The 17602-nt window shown below is 51.8% G+C and overlaps 1 protein-coding gene across 3 annotated transcripts in view; it reads left to right on the top strand.

The window, feature by feature from the left end:
* The window catches only part of STIM1 (stromal interaction molecule 1), an 84905-nt gene that overhangs the window by 60591 nt on the left and 6712 nt on the right, over window positions 1-17602 (top strand). The window contains exons 7-12 of one of the 3 annotated variants that reach the window (XM_084293926.1): window positions 2562-2739; window positions 6774-6941; window positions 8157-8257; window positions 8711-8946; window positions 13784-13850; window positions 13957-14174. In XM_084293926.1, the coding sequence (XP_084150052.1) occupies window positions 2562-2739; window positions 6774-6941; window positions 8157-8257; window positions 8711-8946; window positions 13784-13850; window positions 13957-14174 (968 nt within the window). Of the gene's footprint in view, window positions 1-2561; window positions 2740-6773; window positions 6942-8156; window positions 8258-8710; window positions 8947-13783; window positions 14175-17602 lie in introns of all 3 variants that reach the window. The other 2 variants (XM_084293925.1, XM_084293924.1) reach the window with 2 other exon arrangements.

Genomic DNA, 17602 nt, shown 5'->3' with positions numbered 1-17602 from the left:
GTGGGAGCCTTGGGCCCTGCTTGGAGGGCATCTGTTAAAGAAGGAGATGGGCCCGGGAAGCTTAACTAATTCACAAAGCCAGGCAGGGAAGCACAGCACCATGTGTGCTCAGCATAGCTCGACTCTTACCCCAGCACACCCTGTGGTGGTTCTGCAGGGTGTGTGCGAGGGGCTGTGCTCTGCAGAGGCACTGGGCTGGAGCTCAGGGAGTGGGAGGTGGATTCCAGGCCCTTGGCATCCTCTTGGCACAACACTGAAGGAATTCTCCTGCAGAGGTGGATATGCCTTCACTTCTCCAGCCTAGCTTCCTGGGAAGGTTCAGCTGTGGAGCTCAGCTGCTGTAAAAGTGGCAAAAACTACCAGGAGGAGCCTTCCCGTGGACCTGGGTAGAAGTTAGGAAGTTCTGCTTGAACTAACCTCTTCTAGCTCGTGGATATCCAGCTGGAACCTCTGGAGGGTGAACGATGCCTTCTTCAGCCCTGTACTGACTGCTGGCACTGCTACCTGACTGACAACCCCGGTATGTTCTCAAGGAATGTATATATGAAGGGCCATTTTCTGTTCATGTTCAAAATACCTTTTGAGAACATCCTCCAGCTGAGTGACCCATCAAAACAGAAAAGTTCAGGTCTTAGCACGTCCTCCTGATGACCGTGCTCCCAAACTGTGAAGCCCCCGGTGCGCCTCGGTTCCGTGCCCCTGTCACAGGTGCAGCTCTGCTGGCACCTTGCTGTGTCCTGGAGCTCGGTGCACAGGACCTAGGGTGGCTGAATCAGATGCTCTGCACAGACATCCAGATGGAACACACAAAGTGTGGTTTTGTCCATAACCAGCATAAGAAAATAGACACTCTGCTGCTGGGAAATAAACAGAAGTAAGGGATAACAGAGTATTAGTGTGCCTTGGAAAATTATGTTAAGGATAAAATTCCCAGGGAAGAATTCTGCGTAATAGCATAGGGAAATTTCTCCTTTAAACAGAGATGTTTTGGAGGTTTGGGATTCTCACAGCCCTGGTGTGGAAGAGCTTTAGCAGTGATGCACAGGGCAGAGAGCGTGGGTTTATCTGAAAACTTGGAATGTCTTGGCAAAACCTCTTCAAATTGTGAAGAAAAACATTTGAGTTTCTCAACAGAGCTGTAAATTGAAGATAAACCCTTTCCAAGAAGAGAGCCAACATCGTGGCTGCTGAGAGTCCAGCCCATCCAGATTTGTTCTGAGTTGCTGCCTGTATGCCAAGGAGGAGCCTGAGCAGCAGGAGCACGCCTGGGACCACGAGCTGCAGGCAGCAGTCGGTCACTGCCGAGAGCCTGAGCCACCACTCTGCACCGCTCCTGGGCCGTATTTGTCCCTCCTTGCACCACTCGTGGTGCGCCAGGACCCCGCTCCCCAGAGCCCTGCTTACTCAGCCGGCGCTGCCTCGCTGTCCCCAGACACCCAACCTCGCTGTCCCCTCCGCTCTGCTGCTCAGCGCATCGCCCCCTTGCCTTGCTCTCCAGTTTGGACGTTGAGGATCTGGAGTGGGAGAAGATCTTGGCGTTACGGAATGCTTACTGCTGGCTAAGATGATTTCGTTTGTGGCTTTCAGGGAGTTTTTCTTTTCATTTTATGGAGGGTTCAGTAGAAGCAGGGCAGGAGGTGTGTGTGGAAAGGACTGGCTTGAGTGGGGAGCAGATCACAGAATCCTTGAGGTTGGAAAAGACCTCTAAGACCATCAAGTCCAACCGTTAACCTGGCACTGCCAGGCCTGCCACCACACCATGTCCCTAAGTGCCACAGCCACGTGTCTTTTGGAGACCTCCAGGGATGGCGACTCAAACGCTTCCCTGCTGCTAGCACGTGGAGGTTGTTTGGGTGGCAGTGACAAGGGACGTCACTGCCTCTTGTCAGGACAGCTGCATTCCTGATGATAGAAATTGTGCTAGGATAAGGATATGAAATTGGGCTAGGATAGGGATATGAAATTGGGCTAGGATAGTGCAGCTCCTGTAAAGTGAGGACAACAGAAACCTTGAAACAAGTCGCAGTGACCGCAGTGTCACGGCCCGCAGCGGGCTGAGACTGAAGGGGTGCAGGTAATCTGTTATCACTTTCTGTTGCCGTACGTAATCCCTGACGATTTCATCCTGTCAGGAGGAAAAATAATCACTTCCAGGCAAGATTAAGACTTGTCTAAATTTGAACACTTTTGCAAGTGGAATATGGAGATGTCCCATCTGTGCATTCATACCCACTCAGGCCTACCTTCCCCTCCTGCTTTTTTCTCTTTTTTTTTTTTTATTTTTAATTAAAGGCAGAATTTTTGTAAAAACACTGAAACTTCAAATGGAAGTAGTGAGCATTTAAAAAATGAAGTAAAGGTGAAAATCCAGAGTTGGCAACTTAATTTCTTCTCAGGCACGGTGAATTTTCTCCTTGAGTTTTCAGATACGATCTCTGTTCACATCAGCGTAGAGCGAACAGGATTGGGGCTGCTCGGGGCTGTGGCTGGCCAGCAGGCGCACGGTGGTGCAGGACAGCCCGGTGTGCACAGCACTGGGCTCTCGGACTCTCTCTTTGCAGACTGCAGAAGGCACAAGAGGAACATCGCTCTGTGGAGGTGGAAAAGGTGCACCTGGAGAAGAAGCTGCAGGATGAGATCAGCATCGCCAAGCAGGAGGCACACCGGCTCCGAGAGCTGCGGGAGGGCACAGAGAACGAGCTGAGCAGGCAGAAATACGCTGAGCAGGAGCTGGAGCAGGTAAGGGGGCATGGTGGGGCACTTAGCAAGGGGGCACGGGGACACTTAGACACGCCAACGAGAGCAGTAGGCAGCTCCTCACTCTGCTTCTTCCTTCTGAGGAATCCAGTGATGTTCTGCTTCCGACACTTTTTGCTTTTCCACTCCCCTTTGTGGAGGAAAAGATCCGTGCATTTTTTTCACCACTTCACATACACATCCCCCATAAGGAATTACAGCGCTGCTTGCTGTTGGGTGGCAGGGACAGCAGAGGTGCTGTCTCAGGGGACGTGCTGCTGTCACGTCATCCCAGCACACCTTCCAAAAGGAGAGGCATTGAACTTGGCCTCTAGCTGCGCCCCTCTGGTGACTGCTAGCCCCAACTCCAAACCAGAAACTCTTTCTTTTTCTCTTTTGTATTTATTTGGGGTTTTAGGAAGAATGCAGAATGAGTTCTTACTGTGTTTTCTTGTGTCACAGAGGTGTACAAAGGAAATTTTCTTCCAAGGAAATGTAACGCTAGATTAGAATCTGTATAGGTTAGAGGTCATATGCAATTCGCAAAAACATTAGTTTTAAATCTAGACTGACAGGAAAATGTATTCCCAAGCTGCAGATTTAAACACAGGCCTAGAGAGAATATTGTGTGTAATGCTGCTGGAAACAATGAAATGTGTTTGGTCCAGAAATACACACAGATGGAACACGTGTGATACTGTGAAAATAACTTGTCATAGGTCAGAAAAAGGATTCCCAATCCTACATCTAAAAGCCTTGATTCCTATAAGCCACAGGGAAGTGATGGAAATCAGGGACATTGCTGATGGCACCTGCCTGCAGCAACAGAGAGCAAGGAAACAACATCTGGGGATTTTACCTCAAAATCTGTTGCCCGAACCTACAAAGAAAGTCCAAAACACAAATCCAATTTCTACTTCCTATTTCACCCGAGAGAAAATTCTTATCTGACCTTAATTCATGGAACAGTTTAAACTGAAATTTGACAGAATGGCACGGGCCAAGCAAGTGCCTTGGCTGTTCCAAGGCCATCAGCGTGCCCTTCCAGCCTGGCTGTGTTCTGCCACCATGGAGGGTGGGGAAGAAAACGAAACAGGAATCCAGAGTTTCCCACTGGCAAGGGAAGAGCATCTCTCCTGGGTCAACAGGTAGCCAGGGAACCGTGGGGCAATGTAGCTGAAGTGTGCAAATAGCCAGCAGTCAGCCAGTTCCCTTCCCTCTTCCTCTCTTATTGGAATAAGAGCTGTTCAGACACCCACAGACTCCTGTGAGAAGCTTTGCTCTCTTGGTCTCATTCCTCCTAACTTGTCATACAGCCTCCCCACAAATTCATCGAGCTCCATGTCAGAGCATGCATTTGGGCACCTGTACTCGTGTAGCCAGCAATTCAGCCCTTCTGGGCCATTCAGTGAGGCCATGCAGCCCTGCTCTCGTACCTCATAGCCCTTGTGCCCAAGCTGCTATGACCTTTGGAGAAGGCAGAGCGCCATCCATTCCACTTTCCCCCTCCACTTTACATTTGTTAAGATATCTGAAAAGCCAGAGATGACTTAACCACTCTGTTGTTTCTTAGAGGCCTTCGTGAGGGATGCATTGCAAGGGTGAGTATCGGTTTTATCCACCTGACCCCACTGTGTGGCTGTAACACAATCACCACCCCAATGAACTCGAGACCACAAATACACTTAACCAGTCACTCCCACTGACCCTAAACTCATCTGGTTTTAAGATCTTGGGTCCCAGTGAATATTAGAACAGGACCCTCGTTTGCACCAGTTGATTCTTACCACTAAACCAGTATTCCTGCTGGAGCCCAGCATCTGAGATTAAAAACCAGGAGATTTCAGGGACTGGGCTCTCGTGTGTGTACCAGATTGTTGACGCCGATCCTCTCCTCACTATGTCATACTCCACCCAAACCATGGGCCCTGACCTCAGATTCAGAAGGCATTTGTTGCTTTCTAAGCTGCTCTTAGTGGTCATATTGAGATCTTAGAAATCTCCCCAGGAGAATACGCACAGTCTGCACGGATTCCCCTCTGCAGCCATGTCAGCCTTCGTGTTGTGAGCTCTGCTGTACCAGGGCTCATTCCAACCACTTTTCCTTGGCTGTTGCTCTGCACTGCTTCCCTCTTCCATAATTCCTAAGAACCTTGGAAGTGTTTTGAGCACACCTCTGCCCCAGATCTGTAGGGGCAGATTTCTTGTCCCCCATGCACTTACTGATCATGATCAGGGTTCTGCATGGACTGGGGGAAGCACGTGGTGCAGCTGACATCCAAGGGGAAAAACCAGGCTGTCCTGGGGTCTGTGATGCTGGATTTGAAACTTTGGAATGACTCAGGCCATGTTATGTTCAACAAGACTAAATCTTACCCAAAACTGACGTTATATGTAGCTCACCTCCTCTGTGGTGCCCCCTGGCTACTTCTAGATGAATTCTGCAAATGTACTTCAGCATAAAGTATGAGATGAAAGCATTTAAGTGTGATGTGGTGCTTTTGGCTTGCCAGCAGTTGTGCTTGTGCTGGATTTGGAGAAAAGTAACTGTGCTAAACAACGTGTTAATGGAAAAGATTCAAGTTTGAGCAAAAAATAAAAAATGCACATCTTTAGTTCGAAAATGAAAAGGCACTGGCACCTTGCTAGCTAAAGGCAGGTGTGAACAGAGCCACGGGGAACAGGCATTGAAGGTCCCACTGACCGTGTGCGCATTAGGTCAAGGCCCCAGAGACCAGAAAGAGGAAATGGGTTATCTGCAGAGCTCCCTGGGCCATCTGCAGAGCTCCCCAGCCCTTGCCCCACGATGGCACGCTGTCTTGTGGCTGGACCCCAGGCCACACGCTGCCAGCAGGTGCTTTTTGTTGGCGGGGTGCCGCTTGCCGTGGCAGTGAGAGCACCCGAGCGTGCTCAGGGCTGGAGCTCTGTCAGCAGCAAGGCCGTGGTACAGCTCCAGCCACGTGCACCCCTCCTGGGCTTCCAGGTGCCGTGGTCGAGGGGCGCAGCAGGGCTGAGCTGCGGGCACCGTCCCGATGTGGAACAAGTGAGCAGGGCTTAGCGGTAGTGAAGTCCCTCCACACCACGTGTAATAAAAGAGACGCGCTAATTCTTCATGCACTAAGTGCTTGTATATCAGTTTTGGTGTCTTCAACCTGCTGATCACCCACTTCCTTCTAATTTTGTAATCGCCCTGATCCCCAGCAAGATAAGTGTGTGCAGGAGACGAGCTGCGAGGGAAGGAGAGTCCCCAGGAAAGCTGCAGGAGCTGCTGATTCCAGACGTGGCATTTCTTTTTCTGACCAAGTAGCACATGTTTAGTGTCTAAATATTTTTGTCATCTTGCTCCAGTGCGAAAGTTGTCTTTTGACAAGCTCCCTCTGTTTGGCTCAGTAGCTGCAGTGAAAGGAGGCAGTTGCCTGCGCGGTGTTGTCAGCAGTTTTGCTTCGGGAGGAGGAGAATTTGTGGGTTTAGCAGATCTGAAGGCAGGCAGCAGAGATTTCTAGAGGCTGGAGATAAGCACTCTGAATATCCTTACCTAAAGCCTAGTTCCCTTTTAACTAACTTGTGTGTCGTGCTGTCAGCTCTGGAGGATTTACTGTCCGTGCCACTGTGAGTCAGAGGAGCTGCCCGAACAGATGGGCAGAGCAGGACGTGCTCAGCGCTGCAGCGGGGAGGCAAAGCAGCACTGCAGCTGCTGGAGGTTTTTGAGAGAAACCTTAAAAAAAAAAAAAAATCACCTTTGAGATGAAAGGACAGCACTGTGGGCTGCTCTGGTCATCCAAGCGGAGCGCTGGGTGGCTGCCCACCTCGCACTCCCCCGTGCCACCTGCTCACAGTACCGGGATGCCACCGCTCCTATTGACTTCAGCTCCTGTCACGAGTAAGATTAAGTTGCGTGGGGTCTTTTCTTTTGTTTTTTTCTTTTTTCTGGTGCATCAAAAGCCCTGTGCTCGCCCCCAGCAGTTGCCCGGTGGGTCCCCGGCGGCGCGCTGCGGCTGTCCCCGGCCCTCCAGCGCTGCCCGTCTGCCTCTCCCCAGGTGCGGATGGCGCTGAAGAACGCCGAGAAGGAGCTGGAGTCTCACTGCAGCTGGGCTGCGCCCGAGGCCCTGCAGAAGTGGCTCCAGCTGACCCACGAGGTGGAGGTCCAGTACTACAACATCAAGAAACAGAACGCGGAGAAGCAGCTCCTGGTGGCCAAGGAAGGGGTGAGAGTTTCAGTGTCCTTGTCCGAGGTCTTCCCCGCGCGGTGCCGGAAGAAATGGGAAATGAAACTTGTGTAAAAGTGTGTTCTTCTGCATCTTCCTCCCGTTTCCTTTCAGCGAGCCACTTCTGCATTCATCTGCTGTGTCACGACATGCCAGAAGCCTTAGTGCACAGCAGTGCTAAACAAATCAGTGTGAGGTCCTGTAGTCCCATAAATTGTTCAGGTGAAAGACACGATGCAGTTACACAGCTGTGGCTCTTGACTTCATCATATCTAGTGCCTTAGTTTTGCCTTTTTAAAGTGCAGCAGGCAACTAAAAGCAGTGAGTAGCAATTGCCCCTCACTGCTGCAGGCACGGGCTGGGGCCATGCCCCTCAGCCCCGCAGCACTCAGCAGGCTGAAGTCCCGTGTGGGTGCAGCATTAGCTGTGGGCTGTGCGTGGTGCAGTCAGTAAGCAGACAGTTTTGTACCTTTACAGATAATGTTTTAGAGGCATGGGAAACAAAATTTATAACGTGCATGCAAACTGTAGTGATGAATCATCATTTCTTGTTCCCGGTGAAGAAATGTCTGTGCCAACTAAAAAGCGGGGAGCAGCAGGGAAGCTGTTGGAGCACGCGTTTGTCTCTGTGGACGTTCACTGCAGCCAGAACTGACAGCTCGTGAAAAGTTGTCTGCCTTAAACGTGTTTTCATTATGAACATCTTAACATTTCAGGGGGTTTGCTTCTCTTGTGTCAGATGTCGCGGCCGTGCCCTTGGTTTGTCTTCTGTGAGTCTCCAGTTAATGCCACTGGATGCTGTGAGCCAAAGATCTGTGTGGGGAGACTTCAGTTGTGAATATGCACAGTGACGAAGGGAAGGTTAAAAAAACACAACAACAAAACACAACCACCCTAGGGCATTAATATTATTTCTTTCATAGTTCTCTCGTGAGAAAGACCAAGCAAGAGACATGGAGTAGCTGGTTTGATGCCCTCTGAAATCAGAAAGGCCAGGGAGGAGCATGAAACCTGCAGCCTGCTTACTTGCTCCCTCATCCACTGCGTTAGGAAGCATTTACTGAACATCCCTCAGTGAAAAGAAAATTCACACTATTTACACGTGTGCTAACAGCTGCAGGACTATTTCTGTCTCAGCCCATCCAGGATGTTCTCGTCCTGGAGGAAACATAAGGTCATCTTCTTCCTGTGACCTTTTTTCTGTTAATGTTCCAGGCTGAAAAAATTAAAAAGAAGCGAAACACCCTGTTTGGAACGTTTCATGTTGCTCACAGCTCATCTCTAGACGATGTCGATCATAAAATCTTAACTGCAAAGTGAGTATCTACTTCACGTCTTCCTTTATTTCTGTCTTCCTCTTTACCCTCTCTTGTATTTAAACACGAGCGTACTGCGGGCTGTGCAGGTGCTCTTGGTCTCATTTGGCTCGCCTTTTGGGTCTGCTGACCTTATTTAGATGGGGTTGGGCTCGCTTCTTTTCATCAATTATGTTTTATGTGTGTAAAATTGAAATCATAGTTGTGCAGAGCAATGAAAATCCCACCAAAATGGCTTTCCTAAGGAGCTGGGAGGCTGCAGCATTCAGGTGATTATCCCTGGCAATCCCAGTTGTTACTGCTCTAAAGGTTACTGCTCTGTTCTCAGATGTGGAACGAAAAATGTCTCAAGCATTAGGACACAAAGCTGAACCGCCAGGCTCCCTCTTTCAGGCAATGTTTTGTGCTTTCCCTTCAATTTCTACATTTCCCCTCTTTGACCCTTGCTTTCAGACAAGCCCTGAGTGAGGTGACAGCGGCGCTGCGGGAGCGCCTGCATCGCTGGCAGCAGATAGAGCTGCTCTGTGGCTTCCAGATCGTCAACAACCCCGGCATCCACACGCTGGCCTCAGCCCTGAACATCGATCAGAGCTGGATGGGCACCCCGCGCCCGAACCCCTCGCACTTCATCATGACTGATGACGTGGATGACCTGGACGAAGAGATCGTGTCTCCCATGTCCATACAATGTACGTAGATCGTGTGGAGAGGTGGAGCTGCTACAAGTAGTTCAAATGCATTAGGAGGAACTGAGGTATCCAAGTTGTTTTTTTAAGGATCAAAGAGAAAATATTAGCTGCAGAGGGTTGGGAATGTCCATAAGTGCCAGATCACCACTCGTTGCTTGCAGCCTGTTGATTCCAGCAGAGCTAGTAATTCGTAGATGTTACTTTTCATCATTTAATCTTATCTGTGCTGTTCTGTTCAACTCACTGAACGGAAGCATTTACAAGAAACAAAGCTATGGGCTACTCACAGAAGTGAGAGGCAACTGAAGTGCGTTTTCCCTCACTTAAAGCACTTGTTCAGGATAGAAAAGGACTGGGAGCACCTCCTCCTCATGCGAGCTTTGCACCTCTTGCCATTCTGAGCAGGAAGGAGCAGCCTGCCGTGGTGCTCCTGCCCATCTTTAATAAATTGTTAAATATATACGGGAGCAAAGGCTGAAACCCCAGTGCCCATCTCCTGTGTAGGGGTGTAGTCGCCAGGGTGAATATTCCTTCCCTCTTTGTCAGTGCCTGTTCACATGCAAAGTGCATCAGCTCCTGCAGAAAGGAATGGGGATTGGGAGAGGGAGAGCCTGCTCTGAGGAGCTCGGTATCTGAAGGGGCTGAACCTGAGTCACCGTGTGCCTGGCACTCTCAATTGCTGAGCTCTTGCGTTACGTGGAGGCTGTCTCCCTCTCTGGAAAAGGTTTGTGAATCAGCCCTGACTCTGGTTCCCATGTTCAACTGACCCAGATTCACACGTGGCCTAGCTTCTCTCAGAAATGCATTTTCCAAGTACAGTTTTCTATCTCTAGCTGTTGCATAAGAGAATGGGAAGCGGCTCCAGACGCTCTGACCACTGCTCTGCACCAGCGGGCGCAGTGACGCAGGCAGCAGCTCTTGGCAGGAGCAAAGCTTTCTGAGCTGCAGCTGGGAGGAGAGCAGCGCTGACTGCGTTAGTGTAGCAGCCTTTTTAGTTACGCCTGATTCAGGTGACTTTCTGGCCAGGGCTTCATCAGAGCCAGGCCTGTTTAACTGGGCAGGCGGGGGAAGGACAGACAGGTCTCGGGGCTGGTCGGAGGGCAGCAGGGGGTGAGACAGAGAACCCAGAGCCCGGGTACCTGCAGGACGCAGCAGGCAGGAGGGACGCGGTGCTGACACGTCCCTGGGGCTCAGCAGGCACGGGGCACAGAGTTTGGGCTTGTGTGTGCATGAGCTTAAAGCAATGGTGCCCCAGCAGCCTTTGTCTTCAGTCACCAGCTGCAGTTAGAGACCACGCTGGGCTGCTCAGCACGTGGAAAGGTGCGAGCGGGGTGTTGGTGAGGCAGGGGTGTTCCGAAGAAATCCCTGAGCAACAACTGAAGCACGCTCCCAGGGACGGGAGCTTGACAAGGCGTGAGCCCTGGGCTCAGATTTTAATCCCCTGCTCCTCTGTTCCTTGCTGCAGACACCTGGAGCAAGGTGTGTGCGTGGTGAGTGCTTGCTGTCCCAGTCAGCCCAGTAAGCGGAGCGGGGCCGCGGCGCTGGTCTGCAGGGCTGGAACCCGGCAGGTCCCTGCTGCCTTCCCCAAGGGCTTTGTCAGTGTCCAAAACCAGCATCAGGAGAGATGCAGAGTGCTTCCTCCCCGGGCGAGCTGGGGATGTTGCTGGCTGCCAGTGATGATGTCCCTGTAAATCACTTTTCTCTCTCCCTCCCACCCCCGACTGGCCTTTCCCAGATGCAGCCTGGCTTTTTGGGCGCAGGTTCAGTGATCGCTCGTCTCTGTCCTCGGAGGATCAGTCCCTCTGGAAATACCCCGGTTTGGTTCTTTTTGATTATATATATACATTTTTTGTTCTACCCTCTGCCCTTTTTCTAGACTAAAAATACATACACAAATTTTCCGACTTTCCAGCACGGGAAACTAATGAATGTACCTTTCTTCACTGAGCCATCAGCATCTTTACTAACCCCTGGAAAGAGTCTGGTGGGACGAAGAAGAATCACAGTTAGCTCTACTCCTTGCACGCTTTGGGGATTTTTTTATTTTTTTTTAAAAAAAAAGAATCCGGTTACGAAATGGGGAGGGTTGTTCCTGCTTGTTCTTACCCCCGAGGCAGCGATGAAGGATTCAGGCTGGCGGGGGTGGCACCGCTCCCGTTCTCAGCCCACCAGCCCAGGGGACCCTGCCCTCCCCGTGCCCATCCTGTGACACAGGGCACGCTGGTGACTGCCGTGCCTTTCCTGGAGCTTTCCTCAAAGGTGCTTTTAAATAACGTGACTGGTGGCACACACTGTGCTGATCTGTCCCCCGGTGCCCAGATCCCTGGGGGCCGTGGCAGTGGCGTGCTCAGCCCCGGCGGTGGCACCTCCACGTTTTTGGGTGGGTGACCTCCCACGGCAGGAGAATCACCGACGGGCAGGCATCAGTGTGGTGGAGGAAAAGAGTGTGTGCTGTGGCAGGAGAGGCTCTGCATCGGTACTGGTTGGGAGTTGTGTGGTGGCAGGATTAAGAGCAGGTTATTTGGGTGACCTTTGTAAAATGTGCAGTCCGGAATAAAATCGTATTGCTGTGAAACGAGCGTGTGCTGCGGCTGTGCGAGGCCGTGCAGCGGGGGAGGCAAGGTCTTGGTCCTGAGCTCACTGCAAGGTAAACCACGCAAAAGGAGAGTGCAAAGCTGTAACGTGGTAAACAAGGAGTGTAATGCCAGGAAAAAAAAATAGGAACAAAATAAGTCCCAGGAGAGAAAGGCAGAAACCCAGAGTGGAAATCAACCCCTCCTCCCCCGGTTCATTATTCTGTAGAGCTTGCTTCCCTGTTAGCCCCCCAAACCGAGCTCCTTCTCTGTTTTGTGTGAACACTCAGCAGCAGCAGGCAGGTTGGGATCTGCTGTGCTATTCCTGGCCGTGATGCCGTAGTTGGCAGCGTTGCTGCTGCAGAGTCATGGCAGGAGAGCTTGAACATCCTCCAGTTCTGCCCCGTTAACGCTCTCCCTTTCACCTCCTCTGATCAGTTTTTTGGTGGTTCCCACTGGGGTGAGGTTGTCAGTTTTTTTTTCCACTCGGAGTCCCTGTGACTCATTTTCATTTAATTTCAGCTCAGGAGTTGTTCGGAGAAAAAAAATCTGAAATGGGAAGTGAAGGTTGTGGGTAGGGAGCTCCCGCAAAGGATCTGCAGGTGGCCGTGTGGTAAAAGCAAGAGTTGGCAAACCGAGCAGTGAGGCCCTACGAGAAACTGTGATCAACCTTGGGAAGGGGAAAATAACGAAGGTGGCTGAGTTATTGCTGGCTGGACCAGATGATCATGGAGAGCCTTCCCAACCTTTGTGACTCCATCGTTCTGTTGCTGCTTGTCCCTTCTTCCACTTGAAGCCCATCCCAGCGGTGACCCTGCAGCCCACCGGTCTCCGTGGGTGCAGCTGAGCAGCAGCAGCTCCGTATTTCCTAGCTGTAGTTTTTCTAGCAGCAATTAGCTGGTTCTTCGATTCCCAAAAGAGCTCTCGTTCTACTTCATTTCTTAGCTTACCTGTCTGTTCACCTTTTTAACCATCTTCACATTTACTTCTTACGCCACCTGTCCAGCCCTGAACACCTTATCTCCCACAAGAGGTGGAACATCTTGTATGGAAGTGGCAGCAAGTGGCTTAGATGGTGACGAGGCCACTGAATCCTCAGCTAACAGTGGGTGATACTCTGCCTGATCTAAACGGCTGCTCAGAGGGCTCTGTGCCATGAAGGCTCCCTCTGCCTCTCCAAAGGCCCAGCTCCGTGTATGGGGTCAGGGCAGGGGTAACGGGCTGAGCTCTCTGCCCCGTGTTACTGCTAGGTACAGCTACGTGGCCAAAAAGATCGCTGTGATCGTAAAAGCTATTAATTAACTGGTGACAGTGCTCTCCGAAGGAGACAGTCCAATTTGTTCCTTTGAACCACGATGGATTTGCATTTAGAGAGCAATATTTTTCAAATTGAGCGTCTCTTTGATCAGTGAGCCAACTTGTGAAACAGCTTGGGAACAAGGGGCACCGCTTTTGAACCAGACCTATAATTTCAGGTGTCTGCTGTGATGAAAGCTTGCGTCTGCCCAGCTCATAAATAGTTCTGTGTATCTGCCACACGGCCCAGCTGTTCTGCCCTGCAGGCAGGGTGCAAGTCGAAGAGGTTTCTGCATCTTCCCAGAGGCTTTCCTGCCCCTAAATACAAAGCACCTCGCAGCTGTGCTTTTGGTGGCACTGGGGGCTGTCTGGGTGGCACTGCAGGAGTTAGAGCGGCGCAGAGCTCCTGCGCTGGGCTTGGCCTCGCCGACTTCAGGTGCCTGCATCTGACCACGCCAGCACAGGCTCCTTTTTTAGGCTGAGGAGAAGCGGTACAGCCAGGGCCCAGTGCCTGTGAGCGGTGTGGATGCCTGTGTTAGGACGAGATGAATCATGCCCTGCAAGGCCTGCCGACTTCACGCTTACAACGAAGGAGGCTGGGTGGCAGCTCTGCTGTAGAGCTGGGTAGGATGAATCATGCAGCGAGTTTCTGCTTCAAGCAAGATGATCAGATAAGGTGTTCAGAAAGCACCTATATCAGGAATGCCAAGCGTAGTTTCTCATGGGCTGGTCATTAATCTGGCATGTTCAGCAGCAGCAGCAGCAGCTTTAATGCTTCCTCCGCATTAAACCAGCATAACCGATAGCACAAGGTGGGGTGGCTGCAGTGGCCCAAGCGAGTGTCCTGGGGACAGAAGGCATGGTGCTGTGATGCGTAGCACTGGCCGTGGGTGGCAGCTTTGCCTTGCTGATCCGACGGGCGGGGTGTTCCAGCTGCCTTCAGCATTCTCCCCTTTCTCTCGTTGCAGCTCCTGCCTTGCCCAGCACAGTTCGCCAGCGCCTGGTGGACCCACAGCACGCCCACGGATCTCAGAGGTTGGTAGAGAGTTACGTGCAAGGCCAGAATGAGTCGGGCCAGCCTGCCCATTACCTGGCAGGCAGAGTCTCTCTCCGTCGAATGCACAGCCTCTCCTCTGGACAGTCTTTCAGTTCCGACCTTCCTGGCACCAGCCCATCATCTGCTACCACCGCCACCTCTTGCTCCTCATCCACCACTACTGCACCTGCTCCTGCTTCCCATGTCCACCCTATCTATTACCATCACACCACCACCTCTTATTTCCTTCAGATGGACTCCACCCCTGATCTACCCCCTCCTGATGTCACCTCTGGAGTTCGCTGTCGCACTGAGAGCTTTGGGTATATTTTGCTGTTTCTTTTCTAGCTCCCCCTTGCCTGCTGTGTCTCAGAGCTGATGCTTGCTGGGGTGCCCTTTCTCCTAGATTCCTTGTGCCCTTTCCTTTTGGGCCTCTGTTTCATTATTTATCCACATTTTTGATTCTTCAACCTCTCCCCCATGCAAGTGGACTCTGTGACGAGTGCTCTGTGGCCCATTCCCATACCTATGACCACAGTGGGTGCATAAACCACGGAGGTGCTGTGGTTCAGCTGTAGCTCAACAAATGAGAATTCCTGGGCACCCAGGTACCTCTTAATAAGTCAGTCCTTGGGTGATGCACCTGGGAGAGCAAAGGTAACACAAGTAATCAAACAAACACTGACCTTATTTGAAGCCTTGACTTGTTTGGGGTCTTCACAAGCAAATTGCAAAGGAAACGTAACGGGTAGGTACTGTGAGCAAGTAGTCAGAGCTGCTGGAGGGTTACAATTTGTGCTGTTGTTTTAAGAAGAGGCAAAAAACAGCATTTAGGAAATTTGTGTTTCAGAGTGACTCTTCACCTCCTCCGTTTTGGGAAGGGACGAGGCATTTTGTGCTTGGCTAAGGAACAGCTGGGTAGTGAGAACAGGAGGTGAAGCTTCTCGCGGCTGGGTCGCTGCCTTCAGTCCGTTCCCTCTCAGTGGTAACAGCCAGGGAGGGAGGCTCGCTGTGTGCAGGCAGGACCCGAGGAGCTGGTTACCTCCACGCTGACGTTAGAGATGGGAAGGACTGGGGCAGCCAGAGAAGCAGCAATCCCACGAGATGTTTGGAGACGTTCTGTGGCCCGAGCAGAGGGTGATGTCTATTGGGTGGCCCTGGGTGGCCTTCTCCCAGAGCAGGTCCGTGGCAGCTGTCGGGTTTTTTTTTACCCAACTCCAGAGCGCTGTGTGAGCCTGCATCCCTCGGGGTGCTTGGTTCAAAACCCAGCTGAGGTTGGAGCAGTGTTTGCAGTGAGTGCTCTCAGCTCGGGGGCGTTGCAGGCGCGGAGGTGCTGGTGCTGAATGAAGCAGGCAGGGGAGAGGGGCTGTGCCTGTCCACGGGGGAATCCCACCGCGCCCTGCCAGAGAGCTGCCCTGGGGCTGTGGCCACGTCACGTCATCTCTCTGCTCTTTGCTTTCTCCTTTGTACAATTAAAAATAGTCCTTGCCCTCAGAACAGGAAGCACGCACGTGGGAGACAACCGGAGCTCTGTCATGGCAGAAGCAGGTCAGGGCAGCGTCTTCGCACATTTCTGTATCCAGACAGAAAACCATCCCCAGTCACCACATCCTCATTTGTCCTGGCATCTTGTACATCGCTCCGTTTACTTGTAGGAACTTCTCCCCGTAGCTGTAGGCTCTCTCCTGACATCTCCGGTTCGATGTCATTTGCACAGCCTCTGTTTCGGATGCCCGACTCTCTCGCTAACTTCTGTGTCTCAAAGCAGGTCTGCCTGAGGGTGCCTGACAGCAGAGCAGTCTCTGAGCCCCAGGCTACGAATAGTTGTGTAAAGCCACCAGCAGTCACAAACAGATTAAAGCATTCTGGACTGTTCTGGGGGGAGAAACTGAGGTGGACAGTAAAGAGCAACACCTTGGTTAATTCAGTAATGCTTGTTTGGGGATTATGAGAAGCAGCCTAGTTACAATTTAGATGAATTACTGCCAATTTGAATTCGGCTGAGGCTGTCCCAGCTTGACAGATAAAAGCTGGGAATACTTCTCATGTCAGGCAGCCCGTGTTTACAGCCGGCCTTCCTGTCTGTACAAGGGGCTTGTCCTGGGAGCTCGAAGGCTGATTCAAAACTGCTGTTTCAAAAATAGCTCTATAAACACTTTTTTTTTCAGCTGAGCCCTGATCAGAGAGATGCTTAATTGCTGACCGGCTTAAAGTCTTGGTGCTGCAGACTCCCCTGGGAGTGGCAGAGGGAAATGCGGCGTGGCTTTGGGATCCCCATTAGGAAAGGCAATGATGCTGAGAGGTCATTAGGAGAGAATAACCAGCATCTCCTTATTCCCCACCGGCACTTAGGAGCTTATCAGGACCTCATTGTTGACTGCTCACCCACAGGCAGGACTGCTTTCTGCTCCCAGAGGAGGGAGCAGCTGCTGCGGCAGGATTTTAGCAGTGCGGGTAGTTCTGCAGAGTATAGGAGTATTTGGGGTAAGGTTTGATCCAGCTACACAATAGCAGACCCCAAAATCCATCCTCATTCTCTATTCATCATGGAAAACAAACCTGAAGAATTGGGTACGAAAACGGGTTCTTAACGTTGTTGCTTTTAAATTTTTGCCCAACTGCATCTTTAGCAGATCCTGCTTAGATGCATCCCTATAAAAATACTGCCGTGCAGGCAAGGCGCAGCGCAAGCCAACATATTGCTCTTAATTTCTCTTTTGTACAACCAGTCTCGGAGGCCTTTATAAACATCCCTCAAGCTCCGCAGCCTCCCAAACTGGCGAGCAGAACAGATGGGAATCTGAGGCTGAGAAAAGCCTTCCAGGGAGTCACTGCCAAGGATGAAAACAGAACCCACAAAAATCCTGGGCAGGAAGAGCGCTGCCCTGAGTGTTTTGGACTGCTGGATCAGATCAGTTCAGCCGCTCTTGCGGCCAGCAGACTCAAATGTTGGCGAGACCTCACGAGAAACTTGTCTCAAACAGCCCGTTCCCCCAGAGGAAGGCTCGGAGGCCGGTCCTCCCCGTGTCCTGCGCACGAGCTGTGCCTGGTGGTGCTAAATCTGCCCGGAGCTAACCTGGTAGGGACGTCCTCTGCAGGCACGGCCGGTGCGTGGCCTCCCAGTTACTGTCACCAACTCCTCACTGTCTGCTTCTCTTTTGCAATTGGCTTCAGAGGATCCGGTGCAAATAAGGTCAGAGCTGTTCTGGTTTTGAAGGCTGATGTGTGTTTATAAATGTTGATGGAGGGGGCTGGATGTCCCTGGGAGGGAGAGGGGTTGGAGGGTGCTGTGTGCACAGAGGTTTCTGCTCGCCAGTGCCTGCTTTAGGTGGTACCGGTGGATAAACGGGGTGGAGATGGGTCTGTAGGACCAAACCCCCCGCTCTGGCGACCCTTTTCCAGCGGGGAGGGGAGCCGACAGCCACGGCAAAAGCCGGGTGGCAGCGATCTGGTAAAAACAGTAATTCACAGCTCTCCTAGAACAGAAGGGCAGAAATTACGGGTGGAATTGTGTATTAGAGGCTGTTCCCGAGCCTCTGGCTGTCACAGCACAATGATCAAGCTGTGCAGCAAATTCGGTGCTGCCTCCTGCGCGGCCGCTGCTGCCCGGTGCCGGGCGGGTGGATGGAGCTGGGAGCTGCAGGACCCCGGGGGGAGGCAGGGAGCCACGGAGGCAGCAGGGTCTGGGAGGCCACAGCACTGAGCCCTGCTGCAGCCCGGTCACGTCCAACGCCCTTGAAGCACCGCTCGG

Source organism: Netta rufina (genome assembly GCF_964035555.1).
Source record: "Netta rufina genome assembly, chromosome: 1".
Lineage (NCBI taxonomy): Eukaryota > Metazoa > Chordata > Aves > Anseriformes > Anatidae > Netta > Netta rufina.
Note: the sequence above shows the minus strand (reverse complement) of the source record. Positions and strands in the feature narration are given on the sequence as shown.